Below are 19,730 nucleotides of genomic sequence, written 5' to 3' on the forward strand. Positions count from 1 at the left end.
GGAACAGCGACACGATTTTGTGATTATTCATCGCTACCATCTCACAAACATGCATAGTTATTCACTCTAAAGGAAACTTATTCCTTTGTTAGTCATAATCGATGTATATCGATTGCTCAACCGGAACTTCAGCCCTTTGAATGGTAGTTCGTGAAAATATCATTTATTTAGCATCCACAATATAGCTTAATTCTTATTCCAAGATGTTTACTTGCTAAATATTGTTTACTGATTTCTCAAGCAATACAGTGCTATCCCAACAATGGCACAAATTAACTGCAAAATAGTTCACTACTAGTTTACTGTATATTTTTTATCAACAAAAACATAAATAAACTGTAAAGTAGATAGGTAGTATAGAAATGAATATGAAAATTTGAGCATGCATTTTTTTATACATATAGGAGCAATGTCAATATCTTGAAGATGTAACGTTATGCGGCTAAGACTTTACCAGGATCGAAATGTAAATCACCCTGTCACTGGCCCATCTATACACAGCTGTGTTCCTAACTAATTGCATCTGAATAGTGGTGTTGCAGAATATGGTTGGTGGCTGTTGGGGTAAAACACTTGCGCCATCGCCATCGTATCTATGGTTGCCCAATCCTCTGAAGATGGCAATGCAGTGGAGCTTGGAATGAACTTCTGCTCTTCTCCAATATAATATGGATGTCGAAGCAGAGAATTGTGCTGTAACGAGCAAACGAGGTTAGACTTTTGTATTAACTTCTGACTTTTGTATCAGCTGTTTAAAATGACAATTAGGCCTACAACATAATTTATCGAGCGTTTGCGTCTAACCGAGCTGCTGTTACCAACAAACATAGTGGGGCACCTAGTAATTGTCTGATCTTTTATGATGATGTCACATATGCATGTACTTGGCGCCAGTCATTCCGGCTCTACCCACATATTACTGGTTGAGAAGGACCTATCTCTTGAAATACTAGTTTTGGATGAGTTTCAGTGACTCTAAAGTGATTAAACATGATTTTTTGCTCATAGTAATTGCAAGCTTTTATTCAGCATGTTCTTCTGAGTTGTCTTATGATGTTAAGATTAGGCTATCCGCAAGAGCCCTACGTGTTCTGACACAAAACGAAATGCCTAAAAGCTGAAAAATACATTGTTTATCAATACTATCATTTCATCTACACCGTGCCATAAAAATTTTTGTAATAATCGACATGTTGTCTGCCATTGAGGTAGGTAGCCTACCATCAAAATACTCATTGTCAATAGGGTAGATATACAGTAGCACACACATATGGTAAATATAGCAATATACTGGTGTAGTCTTTTCTGCAGGAATGGCTTAGGTAACCTACCAGTTGCTTTTGCTTGTTCAAATACTGACTTTGTACGTTGAGTTTCCAGCTCTGAAAAACATAACGGTATTGTTTATTGTTTAGTAATTCCTGTATTTCTACTGGAGTAGACAAAAAAGATTATAGTAAGGGATGTAAGAGTGCCTCAATCTGTGCACTTGATGAAGGCTGGCATACACTGGAGAAATATTGAGGATTAGCTAGCGGTATACTATGACAAAAATATGATAGAGAGAAACGTTGTTCTTGACATTCCTTCTTATCTAGTTCTGTTGTATAGTATGAATTAAGCAAGCAAATTCATTTTTAAAATATTGTATTTATTCTTCATTTTATTTTTGTATTATCGAGTAGTTCAGTTAAATTTTTGAAAGCTGATCTACTGATTGCCTGTCAATCGCTATAAACTATCATGATATCACACGAAAATATCATGTATTGTTTATCACACCCAAACTCATGGAATATTTCTTCAGTGAAATATTTCTTCTTTCTCTTAACCTAGGAGCAGCTACGCGCTGCTCCTAGGTTTTTTATGTTTATTTTAATATATCGAAATTGCCAGAAATACCGTGAGGTTTGAAAATGTACTCAGATTTAGAAAATAATCAAGTGGAAACATTTAGCATTCTTTTCAAATAGCACATTCACTTAAGTATTGGTATATACGGTAGATATACCAGTCTCGTTTATGTGATCTCCCCTTTTTGTTTTATATTACACCAAATATGAAAACCTCAATTATTTTACCTTTTAACGGTGTGATAGGTATAGCCTAACATGAGACATTTTCTCGCAACATTACTATTTGCTCATACTCGCTGAAATCTACATGCAAGCATTTAAAATTGGCTGTAAGTTTACCCCGCTGACAGTCAGTTGCTAGCGTGTTCCCTATCGGATGCTGCCTCAGGAAAAGCGAGTTCCGACCTTGAATAGAGACCGATTATCAGAACAGGAAAAGAATAATTCATCTTAGAATCTCTGAGACAATCATGACAGGATAGTATCATGTTTATGCATTAGAGAGACCCAACCGGATGGGGCAGCTGGTCGGTCTCAATGCATCAGATGGGAATATTCATTTGTAATCACCCTTCTCATCTAGACTATGAATCATCCGCGTCGGAATGACTTTTTATGACTAATTCTATTGCGAAACCTTCTGCCACAGTATACTTGCCTTGAAATAACTCGAGAGCCGCTAGCTATGGAGAGCGCATAATGACTCCCTAGTGAATATTTCATGAATATTTATTTGTTGGCTTTAGATTAGTCTACAGATGACCAGCGTCTGAGTTGAAAAAGACTTTAGCAGACAATGAATCCAGGGTACCGGCTTAAAATCATTCTCCTAAACTAGGTCGTTTATTAAATATGCAGTCAACAATGTTTGTCAAAGGCTGTGGGCGTGAGCATTCTTTACATCACTTCATAGATAACAAACGAGATGAATAGTGACACTGAACATCTCCTTATATGGGCATATAAGCTAGTCAAGCGATAACAACTATTCACGTCACAAGCGTTGCGCTATATCAATCACCAGTCAACCATCGGACAAAGTCGAATGGCACGATTATAATCAAGCATACAATTTGTATCAAAGCCGGTTCCGGGTAAGCAAACAAGTGGGTCAGTGGTATCGAGGAAGACTGTCAAGTCACAGTTGCTACGCCTTTAAACGCTGCCCATTTCACTAGCTGACTTCATCCTTACTGGTTCATTAGTGTGATAATACGCTAATTATGCTTGTTCGCTGTAAGAATGTACAATGATATTATCATATCATAGCTAAGAGGGAGGGGCGCATGCTGCAGTTTCACTCCTGATATGGGCAATCGAATTCTCTGCCTACAAATGGCCATCCAATAGTCACTGACTCGTACAGCAATACCTAATAAATCCTATAAGCAAGCATCAAGTAAAAGGCCAGTCAGCAAACCCTCTCAAAGGGTGCAAACTTTTGTAGGGTTAACGTTTGTACAAGCCGAATATCCTTTAATAAGGTCTTAAAACAGCTTGGTCACAAGCCTGTAAGTGATGCTACACAAAGCTTGGTCACAAGCCTGTAAGTGATGCTACACAAAGCTTGGTCACAAGCCTGTAAGTGATGCTACACAAAGCTTGGTCACAAGCCTGTAAGTGATGCTACACAAAGCTTGGTCACAAGCCTGTAAGTGATGCTACACAAAGCTTGGTCACAAGCCTGTAAGTGATGCTACACAAAGCTTGGTCACAAGCCTGTAAGTGATGCTACACAAAGCTGAGTGAATGTTGTTTGAATTGCCATATCATTGAAGATGTGCGCAGATTGTTTCTGCTGATGTAAAAATTGCTAGTAAATTAGTAGAAGTGTCATTGAACCAGTTGACTGTGAGTCGTAGTTTTCGGTGTTGTTTCATTTGATGATTTCACTCAGATGAGAGTTTTCTAGCTATATACCCTAGTTCAGGCTCATTGTTGCAGCTTGTGTGCCTAATGAGATGATTTTGATATAATTTCAGTTAATAACCAAATTAAGCAAACCCAACTAACAAATTTTTTCAGCGACAGCAGCATGCTGTATGACCATTATGACAGCATGTGTTAGTCTATTGTCTTCAACTTTTTACAGCAGGTTCTGTCGGTCTGTCGATGCCGTATGGCCTGACGGCAGCATGTATAGGTCTATTAATGTTGTGTGGCCCTTATAACAGCGTTTATTATAGGTCTATCAACATTGTATGACCAGCATGGCAGTATGTGTTGATCTATCATTGAAGCATGCCCTTAACAGCACATAGAGAATATAAAAGAACTTGGTACATGTCATGTCCACTTTCTCGGTGTTAGGATGTAGCTATTTAGATTACATCCAATTTATGATGACTGGATGCACTGATGGCGGCTTGTTCAGTAGGTAAGAAACATATAGTCATATAGCCTCTGTTCATGATTAAAATAGGATCAATCATCTAAAAGTTCGATATTGGTAAAGCTACGATTCTTGTCAATTGGTCGATAGCGAGATCAACTCTGCACGTTGATGAATGTCCAATCAATATCTTTAGTAGTTACTCAAGCCGGTGTGTAATGGACATTAGACGGTTCAGTCTCATCCATCTGCAAATTATCACCCATCTTTATTGCTTTATGATGTTGCAACTACTTTCTGATACAACTGAGTCATCTTTCACAGCCAATTTTATTCCATGAGAAATAGTTTCTCAAAATGATTGATTTTTAAAGTGTGTTCATCTAATTGTTTTGGTCTAGTCTCCATCGATCATTCCTGACACAGTCGGTTCATGGGCCTATTTTTATTGATCTTCTAATGCACTGACGGAGTGTTTGGTGAGAAAATTTGTGTAACAGGCAGCCGCTTGTAGATTCAGAATAACATACTGGTATGTAACACAGATATTTCGTGGACAACTGGGAAGCCCACAAAAGTCACTGTAAGTGAAATGAGTACACAAGTTTTTTGTTACCAGCTGCTAGTATGCTTACAAAACAGAAAAGCTATAAAATCATGTAAATTAAATAACATAATTGTCTTCGATGTGGCAGAAATGACCTACGGAGATTCATTACTATAGTAAGAGCCGCCGTCCATCCATCTGAAGTCGGACTTTGAGTGTTAGAAAAAGATATTGCATCGCATGGGGTTTGAACTGGCGACATGCCACTTGGTAGACCATCACACTATCACCGGCACCAAACCATTGGCCCCTGCATTTTGTAATAATTGTAAGTACGTATAGTTATCACACCTGACGATCTTTTACAGATCACTCGACCACAAGGCTACTAGTAAGCACAACAAATGCTTTTAAATAGTAAATGCAAAAACTCTTAACTGTTTTTGCTTTTAGTGAATTTCTATTTATAGCTCAGGATTTCCAAAATCATTTGAGCATTTATAGATTAAAGGTTGACTTGCAACAAAATTCACATTACAGTTATTTGGTATCAAAAAATTCACCATGTCTTACTCTTACTCTGCTGTGTTGTAGGTGCAAAATACGTGGAAATGTGATTACAAGCTCTTGAAAGCTCAAAAACGAAGAGTTAATCGCAGCCATGACGAAACCGCCATAGATAGGAATCAGTTTATTTCTCTGACGTAGTCATTACATTTGATTATTGTTTTGTCGCGTGATGTTCTCATATAAATTGAAAGGCCAATAAAAGGCTCATTATAAAACTGACAAACACTTTGGGTTTTACCGAAGACCCGTATGAAATATAGATGCTCGCTACTTTACAATTGTGTTACGGCTTGTCCTAATCGTCTAGTCGTAATCTGATCATGTGACCCAATACTTCGCTAATAATTTCTGCAGCATTTTCTGACTATCACAAGTGACCAACAGGCTTGTCATGTTTATCAGACAATATATGTACTCCTTCGAGCTAAGATTAAAAAATTGAACGAATTTTTACCGTATAGGTTACAAGATGTCAGTGCTGAAAGTGACAGCATTACGATGGCGATGAAATAGACGCGTAAGAACAATAGACATGGTTTTATTGAATGCGTGAAGTATATTGTGAAAATATTTCGACGAATGAGGTTGCGTGAAAGTGCAAACAAAAGCCATAATGTACAACTACGTCCCATTTGAGCCGTTTTGGAAAGAGATTCTAATCTACGGCGGTCTCGTCATGGTGGCAATTAACTGTTCGTTTTTGAGCTTTTAAGTGCTTGGAATCACATTTCTACATATTTGGCACCTACAACACAGCAGAGTAAGACAGTGAATCTGTTGATACTAAATAACTGTAATGTGAGTTTTGTTGCAAGTCAACCTTTAAGAATACAACTGGGCTATAATTATCAGCTTTAGTGGAAACTGAAAGAACTTTCTTTGAAACAAAATTTGATCATTTACTAGCTCTCTTATGTTGGTTTCTTTATGAAAGGTCATGGTCATTGTTAACGCAGGAAAGAGTCACAATAACTATTCCTAAATAATTTTTTAGGTGGTAGCAAAAGTTTCGTGTTTGAAAAATAATTACGAAAAAGCTTGTAATCTGTAACAAGAGTCGCAACCTGTCATCGCTCGAATTGTTGAACGAATTGAATCGGCTAATTTTTTGGCTCAATGCAGAATATTTAAACATAGATCTTATGTTTTAGAAAAAATTGTAAACTGGAATCACTAATATGTTGAATTTTTCAATTCTTGTCCGGGGCCCAACATTATTCCTTCCATGAGTAAACATCTACATTTACACCTACATGCCATAGACAATGTTTAAAGAAGATGATACAAATCTGTTTTTACAATTATACAATCTGCAAGAACCAAAATGTAAACATGGATAATATTAATTTCACTTGGTGAGGACAAAATTACTGTAAATGTGAACAAGACCAGCTTCAAGGTAAGAAGCGATTAAAGCACTTTTTAGTTTTACAGAGATTGGTAAGAGTAACTCTGCGCTAAGGTTTACAGATATCCTTAAATCTCTTTGCATATAATTCAACCTGTCCTCACATATAAAATATCCATGTAAGCAGCTACTGTACAGACAAATATAGCAAGCCTTGAAGCTCACACATCTCATAGCATAACATTATGGTTACACTTATGTGTAAACTCATGTGCAGCTTAATAGCCTGTGGCCAGCTATTACTCTAAGTAAGCTACAAATAACATCTATTTAGCGCAGACATGCCTGTATGACCCATGCTACAACCTCGTTTGTCCTTCTTTGCTACCAGCTAGGAAAGCCAAAGTTTTATCCGAAAAAGATTTATGACAGCTGTTATTGGAAGCCCAAGTAATTCTTTTTATAACAAATATGAGCCCCTATCAGCTAATTCTCTTATCACCGTTTACAAATGGTTCAATACTTTGTTAGGTTTATGGAACATTCTTCCTGTTTATCACTTCACTGGGGAATTCATAACAAACTCTAGGACGATCAGCAAACAGTTCTTTAGCAAGTTTATGTTGCGGTATAATCCTATCAATACTAACACAAACGACAGTACATTACTAGTTACAAAGAGATCATCTCTTTTATTCCAATTATCATTTAAAAAAGAGCAGACAGACAGTTCGTTTATTTTGGGGTTTACCATAGTTTGTCAAGGGTACATGAAGGGTAGATACGAAAGGTCCTCGATACCAGCGTTTGGGAAAACAGGTCAAGACATGGCCCAGTTCTTTCTGCGTGTAATATTAGGTTATGGGTTATACCGGTTCCTGATTCAACTAGCTACACCATCGTACTAATAGAAACCGACGACTATTATTGTCTGCACTACATACATGTATGTAGCAACCTTTGGAGGAATCTAGCCAGCCGCTAATCGTGACAAATATGCATTGCTGGTGATTATCCTGGTCTCAGCTGTTACGACACCCGGTTGACCTTTTACAAGCTGCTGTTTTTTGTCATAAACAATTTGAAACTGCATTATGGCCTAGTTTAAATGGCTCGTTGGGACATTATTTTTGCCTTTGAGAATGTAGAATTAAAAGCTGAATTTGGATCAGTCAAGCCCATTCATTGCATGTTTACCAAACAGAAAAGCATCTCAAGTGAAAAAGCAAAATCTAAGCTTATCTAACAGAAAAACTGCATGAGGTGCAAGGTGGGGGGGGTGCTTCAGGACTGTCAACAGTTTAACAGGATCTAATGCTAACCAGATTGGCATGTTAATTCAATTATACTGAAGTTCAGTAGTCTGGGGCGTGTAACCAAATCCCTTTATTGACTTTGAAACTAGTGGATGTATGCTAGCTTTGATTTAGAGTGTATTCTACCTCAACAAAGTGCTATGTTTGAAACGATTTAGCGGAGGTCTTGCAATTATTTCGGCGGAGGTTGACCTAAGAGACCAGCCTAGCTTCCCACCAGCTTTTGTAGTTTGTGATTTTCATCTTCTAAAGATATTTTACTTTGTCCAATTTCTCAGTGGTTAACTAAATCATTTAGCGGAATGCTGCTGAAGAGGTATTTCCTGTTGCATTGGTTTTATTCTGTTTGTTCATGATGTTAGGTTGGACAAATGTAGGCCCCCTATAGAGGTTTTCAGAGAAATATATTCATTCTAGGAAACCATTTTATGAGAACTTACCTCATGACTTATCAAAACTGCGCAGCATGGAAAACTGTACCAATTTGGTTATTTTTCATGCTTGAATTATTTAATATTTTTGTAAAATGTTTCATTTTAAAAAGTTAACACAAAATATCTTTTCTGTTTCATTATTTATATTATAACTTTCTTTCAATTGGCTGAATACCATTCAGCCACATCATTCATCGGTGTGATGCATTGCCATAACAGTTTGGTCTACCCCAAAAACCTTTAGATCTTTTAGATAAAACAATAAAAATATTGACTAGCCTTGAAGCTTTGGTAGCTCTATGACTTGCTCTCATGTAAGTACTACGCTATACTAGATTAAAAGTTTGAAGTCTCTTAGCCCAAAAATCTCATTTTGGAGACAAGCATTAAAAATAAAATTGAAAGCGTAAGGAGTTAGTTTTATGAAAACCTCTATAATAGAATGCATTACCCTCAACACGCCACTCATAGTAATTAACAGTGCAGCCATCTGTGCATGTTCTACACCATATGTTAATGTTAGATCTTTATCTATTTATTCTATTTGTAAAATTCTGGTTGTTATTATCTTTAGTGTAAGCTGACATGTATAGCCTACAATTCAAGATGTTGAAAGAATCAGAATGATTGGATGGCACCCTATCATCAGAATTGCTATCTTTCACTATCATCAGCCCATTTCTAGTCGCACAAGGAGCTGGCAAGAGTTGCGCATGAATAGAGAAGCATGACGCAACGTTAATAAGTTCACTTGTTTTTATGGTCTGGAGCTGCTATCAGAAGACGCATATGTTGTTATCTTGACATTTATAGCTCATATGATAGGTTCAAACTTTTCTGAATGTTGCTTCTCCGCAATGGTGATTGGTTGACTAGCTCTTTCCACGAATCACATGAGTAGACAATGCGTTTTCTATGAAGTTTTCTATGAAATATAAACTGCGGTATTAGATTCATATCTTTAAAAACAATTTCATTATTTTTCCTGTTTAAATAATTCCGGAATGCTGAATCATATTTAGTAACATGAACTACAAGCAAGGAAATAAAGTGTTTACATACATTAAACTTTTCTCTATGCTCCATCCATTGTTCGGTTGTGTTGAGCCAAGCTGCAGGATACTCGAGTTTATTGTTTTTATCTTCCGAATATCGAGCTGATACGCAGCTGCTTCTCGGTTGAGCTGAGGTTATCTGATAACGTAGTCGCCCACTCATTGTCACACCGCCTTCTAATCGCAATGCTTTTGCTGTAATGGAATTCATGTAATATTTTATGCAAGAAATTCTGGTTTGTAAAAATAGTATGCCCGAGTTAACTACAGAGAATGCACAGTACTGTAACATATTGGCTAGCCCACTAGGAAAACAAAATGAATATTAAATACATTACAATATATAGTACAATTTATGGTAACAAATGTATGTAGATGACAGGTAGCAGATATGTCCAATCGTATTAATGAACGCAAAAGTCTGGGTGTTTCCTTCACTATCATGCGCTCTACATATTCATGATTGCATTTTGCATTAGCTAAATGAGATATAAGCGCAAAACAATTGTTTTACAGGCTTTTATGAGAATAAATGAAATGGTTACAGATGAATGGGTGTGATTGCATAGGAGACTTAACTACCTCCTTATCACGAGTGACAGTTGACTGAGCCTCCCACGTCCTGCTATCTAATGAATAATATTTGGGACAGCATAAGGTCACAGATTAAACTGCCTTTACATAACTCTTAGGTTAGCCTTGCGTAAGGTGTTTAATTTTTAGGTAAACTTTTGTTACATGGAAAACATGATTTGTTCACAGTTATAGACAAGCTTATCTTTCAAGTCTAGTTTATCCACCAGTGTAACACTTTATGGTATTTAAATAAAGCTTTAGCTTAAAGTTAAATTTATAGATAGAAAACTCATATATACCAAACTATGTGGGAAGTATAGAAAGCAAGATGTTCATTAAAGAAGAAACAGGATCACCAAGGTTAGAAACATGTGAAATGTGCACACAACTCCAACCCTTAATAGTATAACCAATCATCAAGGATTGTCTGATTATAAAACTGCAGCTTACCACTTTGTTTGAACTCCAGTAACTTTGCTGTTTGTCGCAGAATCACATCACTGTCGAACTGCTTGCTAGAGTTGTCAAGCACTGCGCAGCTACTTGCTAGAGTTGTCAAGCACAGTGTAGCTACTTGCTAGAGTTGTCAAGCACTGCGTAGCTACTTGCTAAAGTTGTCAAGCACAGTGCAGCTACTTGCTAGAGTTGTCAAGCGCTGTGCAGCGACTTGCTAGATATTATTACCAACTAAAAACCAAGAGGACCCTTAGCAATAGGCAGAATCAATACCATCTCTATTCACATTGTAAAGGCACCGCCACTCAGAGATAATTTGAAATCAATAATAATTGGCAAAAAATAGCTGTTGCCATAGCAGAGCTGCAGTGAAGACAGTTCAGCTCAGTGCATTTTCCACATAGTGCATTACATTGAATACTGTGCAGTTAAATAAATATACCTAGGCCATACTGAGAGTATACCAGAGAAGTTCACGATATATAAACAGGGAAAGCAATAGTACCAGATTCTTGTTCATACCTCATGTCCTAAGTCTGCTCTCAATACCTTGAAAACTAATAGTTGCAATGCATAGTAAAAGATACAAGAACTAACAGTATAGCTGCAAGGCCAGTGACCAACATGGCTATTCGGTATGGTATGGCTTAACACAAATAGAGACGATAAGGCTACCTCAGGGAAGCGATCAGCCACTTTTCATGAATGCTTTACCTTCCCGTTGTCAAGGTAACTGAAGTCCCAAATCTGTTTCTCCGCAATCTGATAATGAACTAGAGAAACCAGTCAGTGAATTAAGAGGATGGAAAGAAAAAATGGAAAACCAATGCGTTTGGTAAGTCAATGAAGTTTAGTTACACTTACAATCTTTATTTAAAATTGAATCAACATAGACACCAAAGAGAACAAAGCAAGACTTTCTATAGTGTCGAGAAAGAGGTCTATGGATAATAAAGATTGCTGAAGGACCACAAGTAAAATCAAAGAGTGAGTTGAACCTGATGGTGAGTGCAATATTTTTATTAAAACCATATCAACTGCATGAAGGTGTCATATATATTTTTCCTTTGCCATGGTTGCTATGGTAACAAAAAGAAAGGAGTCTCGCATTTCTTAGTCTTGTTTATTAAGCCTTTTTATCACCTTTTCAAACAACTAAACTAAATGTTTTGTCACAAAAATAAACACCACTTATACGCCATCAAATTATATATGATTTAATTGCATTTTATATTCAAAAGCAGAAAATATTGAATTTCAAAATTCATAAAAACCTAAAAACATAATCACATTCGAGGAGTTCTTCCGACGAACTCGACCAGAGCATTCATACTTCTGGAGCTGGTCAGCACGCTGCCGCCGTCAACTGTTAGAGTGGTTCCGGTAATATTGGAGGCAAGGTCACTGGCGAGAAAGAGTACAGTATGAGCAATGTCCTTGCGGGTGCCCAACCTTTGCAGAGGAATGTCCTTCGCTATTTCATCTTCACTTATCATAGAACCTCCTGCGGTAGAGAAAACAACAATTAACTGTGAGCTCTCAGAGACCAGGAATCCCTCTGCGGTATACTTTTCTACAATATATTAGTTTATACCGAGCTTCCTATATTTCTGGTAGTGTTTTCTCCGAATATAACACTGTTGACAGGTAGAACAAGGAGCGGCTGTAATTCATACATAATTATGAAGCCGGTTTTCTTGGGCTAGTTAACCAGTGTATAATTTTCATTGAGTTTTTAAGATTATATCCTAAAAACCTAGCAATATGCTGAGTGAAAAGATGCAAAAAAACTACATTAGAGCGGTCATCAGATGTTGAGTTATCATCATGACCTGGTGAAACGCTGTCTTAAATCCCACTTTGAAATTGTGCATGTGTTGGATAGTCTGTGTAAACGCTATGAGGGTTCACATTTTATGGTGGATTTCATTCAAACTTCCCAAGACTCTGTGCCTCCGTGCCTATGCTCGGTGCCTTCCACCAGGACGTCAACAATATTTGGTTTCAAAACTTTATCAGGTTCCTGACAACCAGCCTATTAAACATCCACCTGCGAGCAATATGATTAAAAATGGAAATAAGTCCCTGACATTGCCGAGTTCACTGCTAGTGTCCCCTAAGACCTCTGGATGGATAGAATAACTCTACTCCTTCTATTCAATATTTCTATGGTCTAACTCATCTGTCAGAATCCTGTGAGTCTTAAAGCATCACTACTATAATAGTAGGCTTATAACGTAACTAGAACCTTAGATGTCTAGTAAACTGTAGGTGAGATGGATAATATAAACACTAGTTACTAGTAGAGGGAGGGCTGGACTAGTCACAATTATTATAACATTCCTATAATGTGAATAATTCATAATTTAACGAACATTGTCAAGTCACAGGTCAAGGCAGTCCATTGTTCAGCCATAAGTTAGGGTGATGCCATAGGTCAGGGTGGCCCCCTATGTCAGGGTGATGCCGAGGAAGGTTTGACACAATTTCACAACAGTAAACTGAGATAAGTATTGTTGGGGGCGTACAAAAAGCAAACATTCGTATAGACGACTACATTGTAAGATAATGTTTCAAGAGATTATCTTGTTGAAAATGGACCAAACAACAGCTGTATGTTTCATTTGAATTGTTACACACACGCATACATCTATCCACATGTAATCAAACACCCACAATGCATCTTGTTACATACACACATACATCTATCCACATGTAATCAAACACTCACAATGCATCTTGTTACATACACACATACATCTATCCACATGTAATCAAACACCCACAATGCATCTTGAGTAATATTCTAAGCATGATGCATACAAAAGGAGTGAACAGAAGAAGCAGATTTGAGCAATCTTTGTCAGTTGTCAGCAATAAGTTACTTCCTTAATTCCATTATGATGAAGAGCGTTGTGAGAAATTTACGTCACAAACACTCAAATTGTCTGCCGCTTAGCAGAGTGCCAAGTTTCTAAACTTTTTCTGGAAAATGATGATGAAAAACAGATTTAGATATACCTTTGTTGATTTTACCAGGAAAATATGAGGTGGAACTCTTTACAACAGAATTCAATGATTCAGGTCCCGCTTTTACACTTGCATTAAAGTGGCATATTTTTAGTAGCATTAATAACTAGAAATTCCCCTGTCATACAGCCCACAACCAAAGTGATATTGGAAAAAATAAAGGGTACTGATGGTTGAGAAATGCAATATTAGCAGTCAAATGGCACTGCAGTGCAATAGGATAACTGCAATGGTAGCTGTAATGTACTGGGTGTGGGTGTTATTATATACAACAAACAGCAATAATGAAAGGAAAAGATTATATGTTTATATCTCTCCCCTGCAATAGGAGAAATGCAATATTAGAAGTAAAATGCACTGATATTATTAGAATAACCAATATTATTAATATAGTAATACAGTAATAATAGAAAACCAATGCACAATTTTGTTTACATTTCAAAACGTCATAGCTAACAATATCAAGAAGTTGTGATATTTATATAGATTTTTAGAAAATCTATTTAACAAAACTATTCAGAAAAAAATAATAACAGTAACATATTGCCCATCATCGATGTTGTTAGTGTGACTATAACACTTCAATAGTCATCCAAACTTATAATTAAATATTGTAATAATCTCATAAGAATCGTTAGAAAAAATATCATCGTCATTTTCTTTACTTTCACTGCTTTGGACATCAGTTAGAATACCGAAGTACTCAAAAGTGTCTAAAATGTCAGTTACTTTGAAATCGGCAAAAAAGAAACCATTATATTTCAGTACTTCTACGTTAATTACAGAAACCTTCGGCAATTCGACAATGCTATAGACTGGTGAAATGTGCACGTTATTTTTTCGTGAAATGCGCACGACTTAATGGTTCTATTCTCTGTCGCTCAGCGTTTCGTTTGCCGGTCTTAATTTTGATAAAAATAAGGCTTGGCAAGTTTTAATAACAATTTTCAGCCAAATTAATCTGTCTATTTGTGTATAATCCGATCAGATGAGTAAGTTTTAAGATATTGTCGACAATTTACAAAGACTTAGTAACATATTTACATGTAAATAGGTTTTTATGTGTTTCGTATCGTTATTATACTTAAACGACTCCACTGAAAAATGGTTAAATTTGTTGATGAGATTTCGGTACAAGGGTTTGCGATGTTGTTGATGAATAATTTTCGTGAGTTGTGTGCACATGCATTTATCATAAAACTCAAACATTCGCTCCGTTCGTGTTTGGTCATGGGATCATATTAAAAAAAGTTTGTTTAAATACAAAAAGATACATTTACATGACGCATATCAATAATGACAATCTGATTATGAAATTAGTGCATTAGATTATTTGAGAAAAGCTTTGTGACTGTGATTAGAATTTTTCGTTACGAAAATCCTAATATAAACTTCTTAAATACCAAAATTATGAAAGATTTTGCAAACAGATTATTATGAAAACAAAATACCTGGCAGATGATATTTTAAAACCTGTATTTCATATATTAAAGTGGACTTGGTGGAATGAGAAATTTTTTTAAAAAATTACCAAAGAGCTCTTAAACTCACTATGATTCCAAAATACTCGATGTCCTGGCACCGTTTGCTAAACTTGTTTTCAGTTATTTGTCAAGGTTACAGTCATAGCAGTCTGGCAACTGATAGATCATTATTAAATATCAACAACAATTACTGCAGTTGAATGTAGAACGGTCTAATAAGGTCTAACAGAGTCCAACAGAGTCTAACAGATGTACTATCTACACAAGCTTATGTTGTATAGAGCAGGAAGTTAATCCTTTCCTTTGCATGAATGCCTTCAACAGCTGTCAAAAACACAATAAAACAATTTATCTGCAGTCTTACCCAGTTTAGAATATCCGACTGTATCTGCTATTGGACCGGGGGCTACACCGACCACCCGAATCTTAAGTGGTCCCCACTCTACAGCCAAGCTTTTGGTTAATGAATCTGTGGAAACATGTGACAAAAGTGTAAGTAGAGTCTATAATGAATGCTGCCGAGGTGTTTAGAATTTGACAAGGTAAATCAGTATGGGCAGCCTGATACAACACAATACAGTTGTACAGAGTTGTAGATTAATATTTGCGTGGTGATGCATCTTTATGTCTATGTTACATCTATTGAAAAAGTTTATCCTTGTGTCTGTGGTTAATAATTTGTTTATAAATATCTACCAAATATGTATAGCATTCAATTTTTTCAGTGCAATGGTTGCTTTTTCGTTAGTTTTAGTACTTTAAGAAATCTTTGCTTGCTTAGAAATCTGGCTCCAATTGATGTTCTTGGAAATGTCTTCAAGATCAAGTATGATACCTGGTTGCAAGTAGGAAGCGGCGCGAAGGAGCCCGCTGTTTGTTGCACAAACAGAGGCGCCGTGATCTTGGCTAAACGTATCTAATACCAATAGTATTGGTATCTAATACCAATAGTCTGTATCCATTGTCTGCATCAGACAATAGTTGGTATCAGACTATTGTCTGATACTAATTGTATTAGTATCAGTATCAGTACCCAGACAATAGAAAATGAACCACCTGATCTGAAAACATGGCCGATTGCAGTGAACAACCATTGATTCCTTATTAAAAACTCAGCTGCCTTTTCACTTTCGTATTGAGTAATTCACAGAGCCCGTTATGTTTGACATAGAGAGCCATACCCTTCCCTGCATAACATAGAACCTCTGGCCTTGAGTAGAACATAGAAGAGTATAGACAATCATGTAAACATCGTTTTATATAAAGACTCACTTCCGGTGGCAGCGTACGTTCAAAAGATTTGCATACACTTGCATTGAGTAGAATTTTTCTTACTTTTTGAAGCTTAGAACCAGTGCTAAAAAATAAATATTTACTGGAAAGCTTTTATATCGGTCTAAACTAACAAAGAGGTTTACATTATAATAATTAAAAAATTAATTTTTATTCAAAAAATGGATTTTACCAATTACTTAATATACAATTTTAGAGTTTTTTTAAAACATTTAGGAAATGAAAACTCCTAATATATGGGAAGCACCGACAAAGTTAATAATGGAAAAGTAGAATTGTTGCAGTTTGGTAACCCTATCTACTTTTTAAAGTGGGTTTTTGGAAAGTGAAAGTTAGTGTCTCAGTAATTTGTTACCAATTGGAGCCATGGCATTTTCGCACCACGGCTAACTAGCTACGATGTCATTGTCTAAACTCTTACGTATAATCTTAAACTCAGCTCTGACCTATCTGAGATTCAAACCCCAGCCAGTTGATCACAGCTCAGTGCTCTAGACCACAAAGCCAAAGTCTCACTCTAGACTACCAACCCTTCTATAGCGAACTAACTTGAGAAGCTGTTTTGTATTTTATTGGCTAAAATGGTACAACTTGCTAAGTCTTGCTTTGGCCCGATGTGTCGCTGTTTTAACTTTGTATCTCTTTCAATACATGTGTGAACACTTTAGCTGAAGTTGCAAACCAATGAACAGGAAGTTGAACAATTTATGTTATCCTAGTCTTGCGTGTTGTGACCCCCGTTGTGATTTTATCACAATTTAGTTACACCTTCGATATTTTTGCCTCCTGCTCATGCAAAACTTGAAAAAGGTTAATAGAAAAGTTGAGAAACCTGTAAGCTTGTTTGAGGACCCTTTGTTATGTAAAAGCTATAAAGACCGGCATACAAGGTGATCGACCATTCCCTGAATCATTATTACTCAGTACTTCCTTACATAATTTGCAAGTCGACCTCAATTATTTGGCTTCGTAGTTAAATGAAGCAAGCTTTTAAAAAAAGACTGTAAAAATGCAGCTATTTACTAAATACATGTTATTATATATATATATATTATATATATATTATAACATATTATATATATATTATATATATACTCTACTATTATTAAATAAAAGCGCCTTTGATATTTTCATTGTTTACAGAGTTGAAAATGAAGAAAGTGAGCTCACAAGTTGCGCAATGTAAAAAAAATTAACTGTTTTGAATTTAGTAGCGTTTTCACAGGTGACATGTTAAACGGTGCTCAGATGATAGAAGACTTATGATGTCATCATGTACAGAAAATAATAAATCATACTTACAATATTCAACTGTATGATACACATAATGAAAATGTTACAATCAGCCATAGTAAAGTAACCTATAACCCACATACTCACTAATATGATATACGCCTTGTTTGATTACAAGATACGCAAAACGCATCAATAATTATTATTAAGAAGTTGTCTATTCACTAAAAAAGAAAAGATAACTCCAAGTCTCACCAATTGCGGCTTTGGCTGAAGCGGCATGGGCTTGCATAGGCTGGCCAGTTAGATTAGCACTTATGTTGACAATGATACCACCATTCGCCTGAAATATTAATAATATAATGTATTTTATGTCACATCTGCTATTGCCATCACAAATTGGCTTGAGCCAATCCATTAGTGACAGGGGCCCAACTTACTTTGAAATACGCATCATAGACGGTTTTTGAGACTGTGAAAGTTCCTACAGTATCAATATCTATTACATTTCTGTAAGCATTAGTTGACAATGATTCTGCCAAGCAAAGAAAGTTTCCAGCAGAGTCTAAAAATAAGAGGTTAGCCTAGATTAGAAATATTATAACAGTAAAGGTTTTTGTTAGCATTTTAAACTTAAAAACAGACTCACTGTTCACAAGAATGTCAACTCTTCCATATTCTGAAAGTATCTGATTGACACATTCCTTCACCTGCTCAGGCTAAAATAGTAAAAGACTCAATAGATAATAAAATAATAATAATAAAGATTAAAATATATACCATCATAGCGAAGATAGATACACATCACACTGCGCTATAATTTTTGCTTTCCAGTGCCATACCTTTCGTACATCCATTGCAGCTACAAAACATTTTCGTCCTGGAACTGCAGTTTCTAAAACCTTTTTAGCTGCTTGAAGTTTCAACAGATTCCTGCTAGCAATTGCTACGTTACATCCATGCCTGCAATGTTTATGGGACATTTAATGATTCCTATATGCTCTATTTAACTAAAACTGCAAGCAATTTACATAAAAAATGAACAACACAAAAACATAAACAAATCAAAAATCATAACGTACAGCTTCCAAACTTGCTAGTTAGTATACTATGAGACCAGAGTAAAAATAAGATTGACAGCAAGATTGACAATTGCTATTTTTCACCTCATGAAAATTTCTGCAATGGTAAATCCAATGCCTGATCCTCCTCCAGTGATAAACGCAACCTTCCCTCTAAAACAAATGTAAACCTCAAAATTTAGATAATTGTTTAATTACTAAAGATCATACTAACTGATGTGTGGGTTTATAGCAAGAAACAGCCCTCTAACTTGTACTAGATTCAGTCCATAAATAAATAAATTTAGATAGAGTTTTCCAAATGATTGAAAATGATATATTCATATTTCAAATTTATATGAATAACTGCTACATTCACGCATGCTGTCTTAATCAAATAAGAATAACTGAAGTCTAAAACTTTATAAAAGGGGCGTGTCACAAATTTTGCAGTGCCGACTTTATTACCACATGCGCAACAATAGAGAGTTAATGACTAATGCATGTAAACTTGAACAATTATACTATGATAAATACCACACTACTGTAGAACATACTCAAGAATGTGAGGATAAAAAACATGCTTATAATCTTGCAAACATTTTTCTTCTTCAAACGAATCCATTTTGTTTCCGGTAGCCATTTTAAAAAACTACTCCGCATCGAATGTGTTTTCCTTGATTGATTGCTTGAATCACCGAAAGTCTGTTGGCTCATTAGCAACAGCTATTTTCATCCGGGTGCCTTTTGCCATGCCTTTAGACTGAGTACCTCATGTATTCGGCATTTATATTATCTTTTATATAAAAAAAGTTCCAGACATGGTCTCTATTGCTACGTATATTTTTACATTCCAAAGCAGATACAAAAATTATGCGGTTAGTGAAGTCTAACAACGGTACTATTAAAATTGGAGTTTGTGATTAATCAAAATGATAAAAAACTTTTGCAACTGAAAATTTTAAACACTTTCATTATTTATTTCATTGTTATTTCTTTTTTCATATTCGATCATTGTTGTTAATGATTTGTCATCACTATTGTGTTCAAATTAAAATCAGCTTCTGCATTGTAAACAACTTGCATCCCTAAAATGCTTAACGAATCTAAGAATCATTTTAGTTACTGGCTGTTTACCT

The 19,730-nt window shown here is 35.9% G+C and overlaps 2 protein-coding genes and 1 long non-coding RNA gene across 3 annotated transcripts in view; 1 reads left to right on the forward strand and 2 right to left on the reverse strand.

The window, feature by feature from the left end:
* Positions 1–617: 617 nt before the first annotated feature.
* On the reverse strand, positions 618–9,550 carry LOC137410526 (uncharacterized). The gene is made up of 3 exons (XR_010981221.1): positions 9,466–9,550; positions 1,332–1,382; positions 618–693 (listed from the first exon to the last, which is right to left on the reverse strand). It is a non-coding gene; the product is annotated as an uncharacterized lncRNA (long non-coding RNA).
* Positions 9,551–11,374: 1,824 nt separating this feature from the next.
* LOC137410525 (peroxisomal 2,4-dienoyl-CoA reductase [(3E)-enoyl-CoA-producing]-like) lies at positions 11,375–19,268 on the reverse strand. Its single transcript, XM_068095955.1, has 8 exons — positions 19,149–19,268; positions 18,697–18,765; positions 18,373–18,493; positions 18,180–18,249; positions 17,971–18,095; positions 17,786–17,873; positions 15,369–15,473; positions 11,375–11,994 (listed from the first exon to the last, which is right to left on the reverse strand). The coding sequence occupies exons 1-8, from the start codon at positions 19,232–19,234 to the stop codon at positions 11,777–11,779; spliced, it is 882 nt and encodes a 293-aa protein (XP_067952056.1). The 5' UTR covers positions 19,235–19,268; the 3' UTR covers positions 11,375–11,776.
* The window catches only part of LOC137410522 (lanosterol synthase-like), a 294,280-nt gene continuing 289,744 nt past the window's right edge, over positions 15,195–19,730 (forward strand). The window contains exon 1 of the mRNA XM_068095952.1: positions 15,195–15,206. The gene's annotated coding sequence lies outside the window, so the exon portion shown is untranslated. The remainder of the gene's footprint in view (positions 15,207–19,730) is intronic.

The sequence above is a fragment of the Watersipora subatra genome, chromosome 1 (genome assembly GCF_963576615.1).
Source record: "Watersipora subatra chromosome 1, tzWatSuba1.1, whole genome shotgun sequence".
Lineage (NCBI taxonomy): Eukaryota > Metazoa > Bryozoa > Gymnolaemata > Cheilostomatida > Watersiporidae > Watersipora > Watersipora subatra.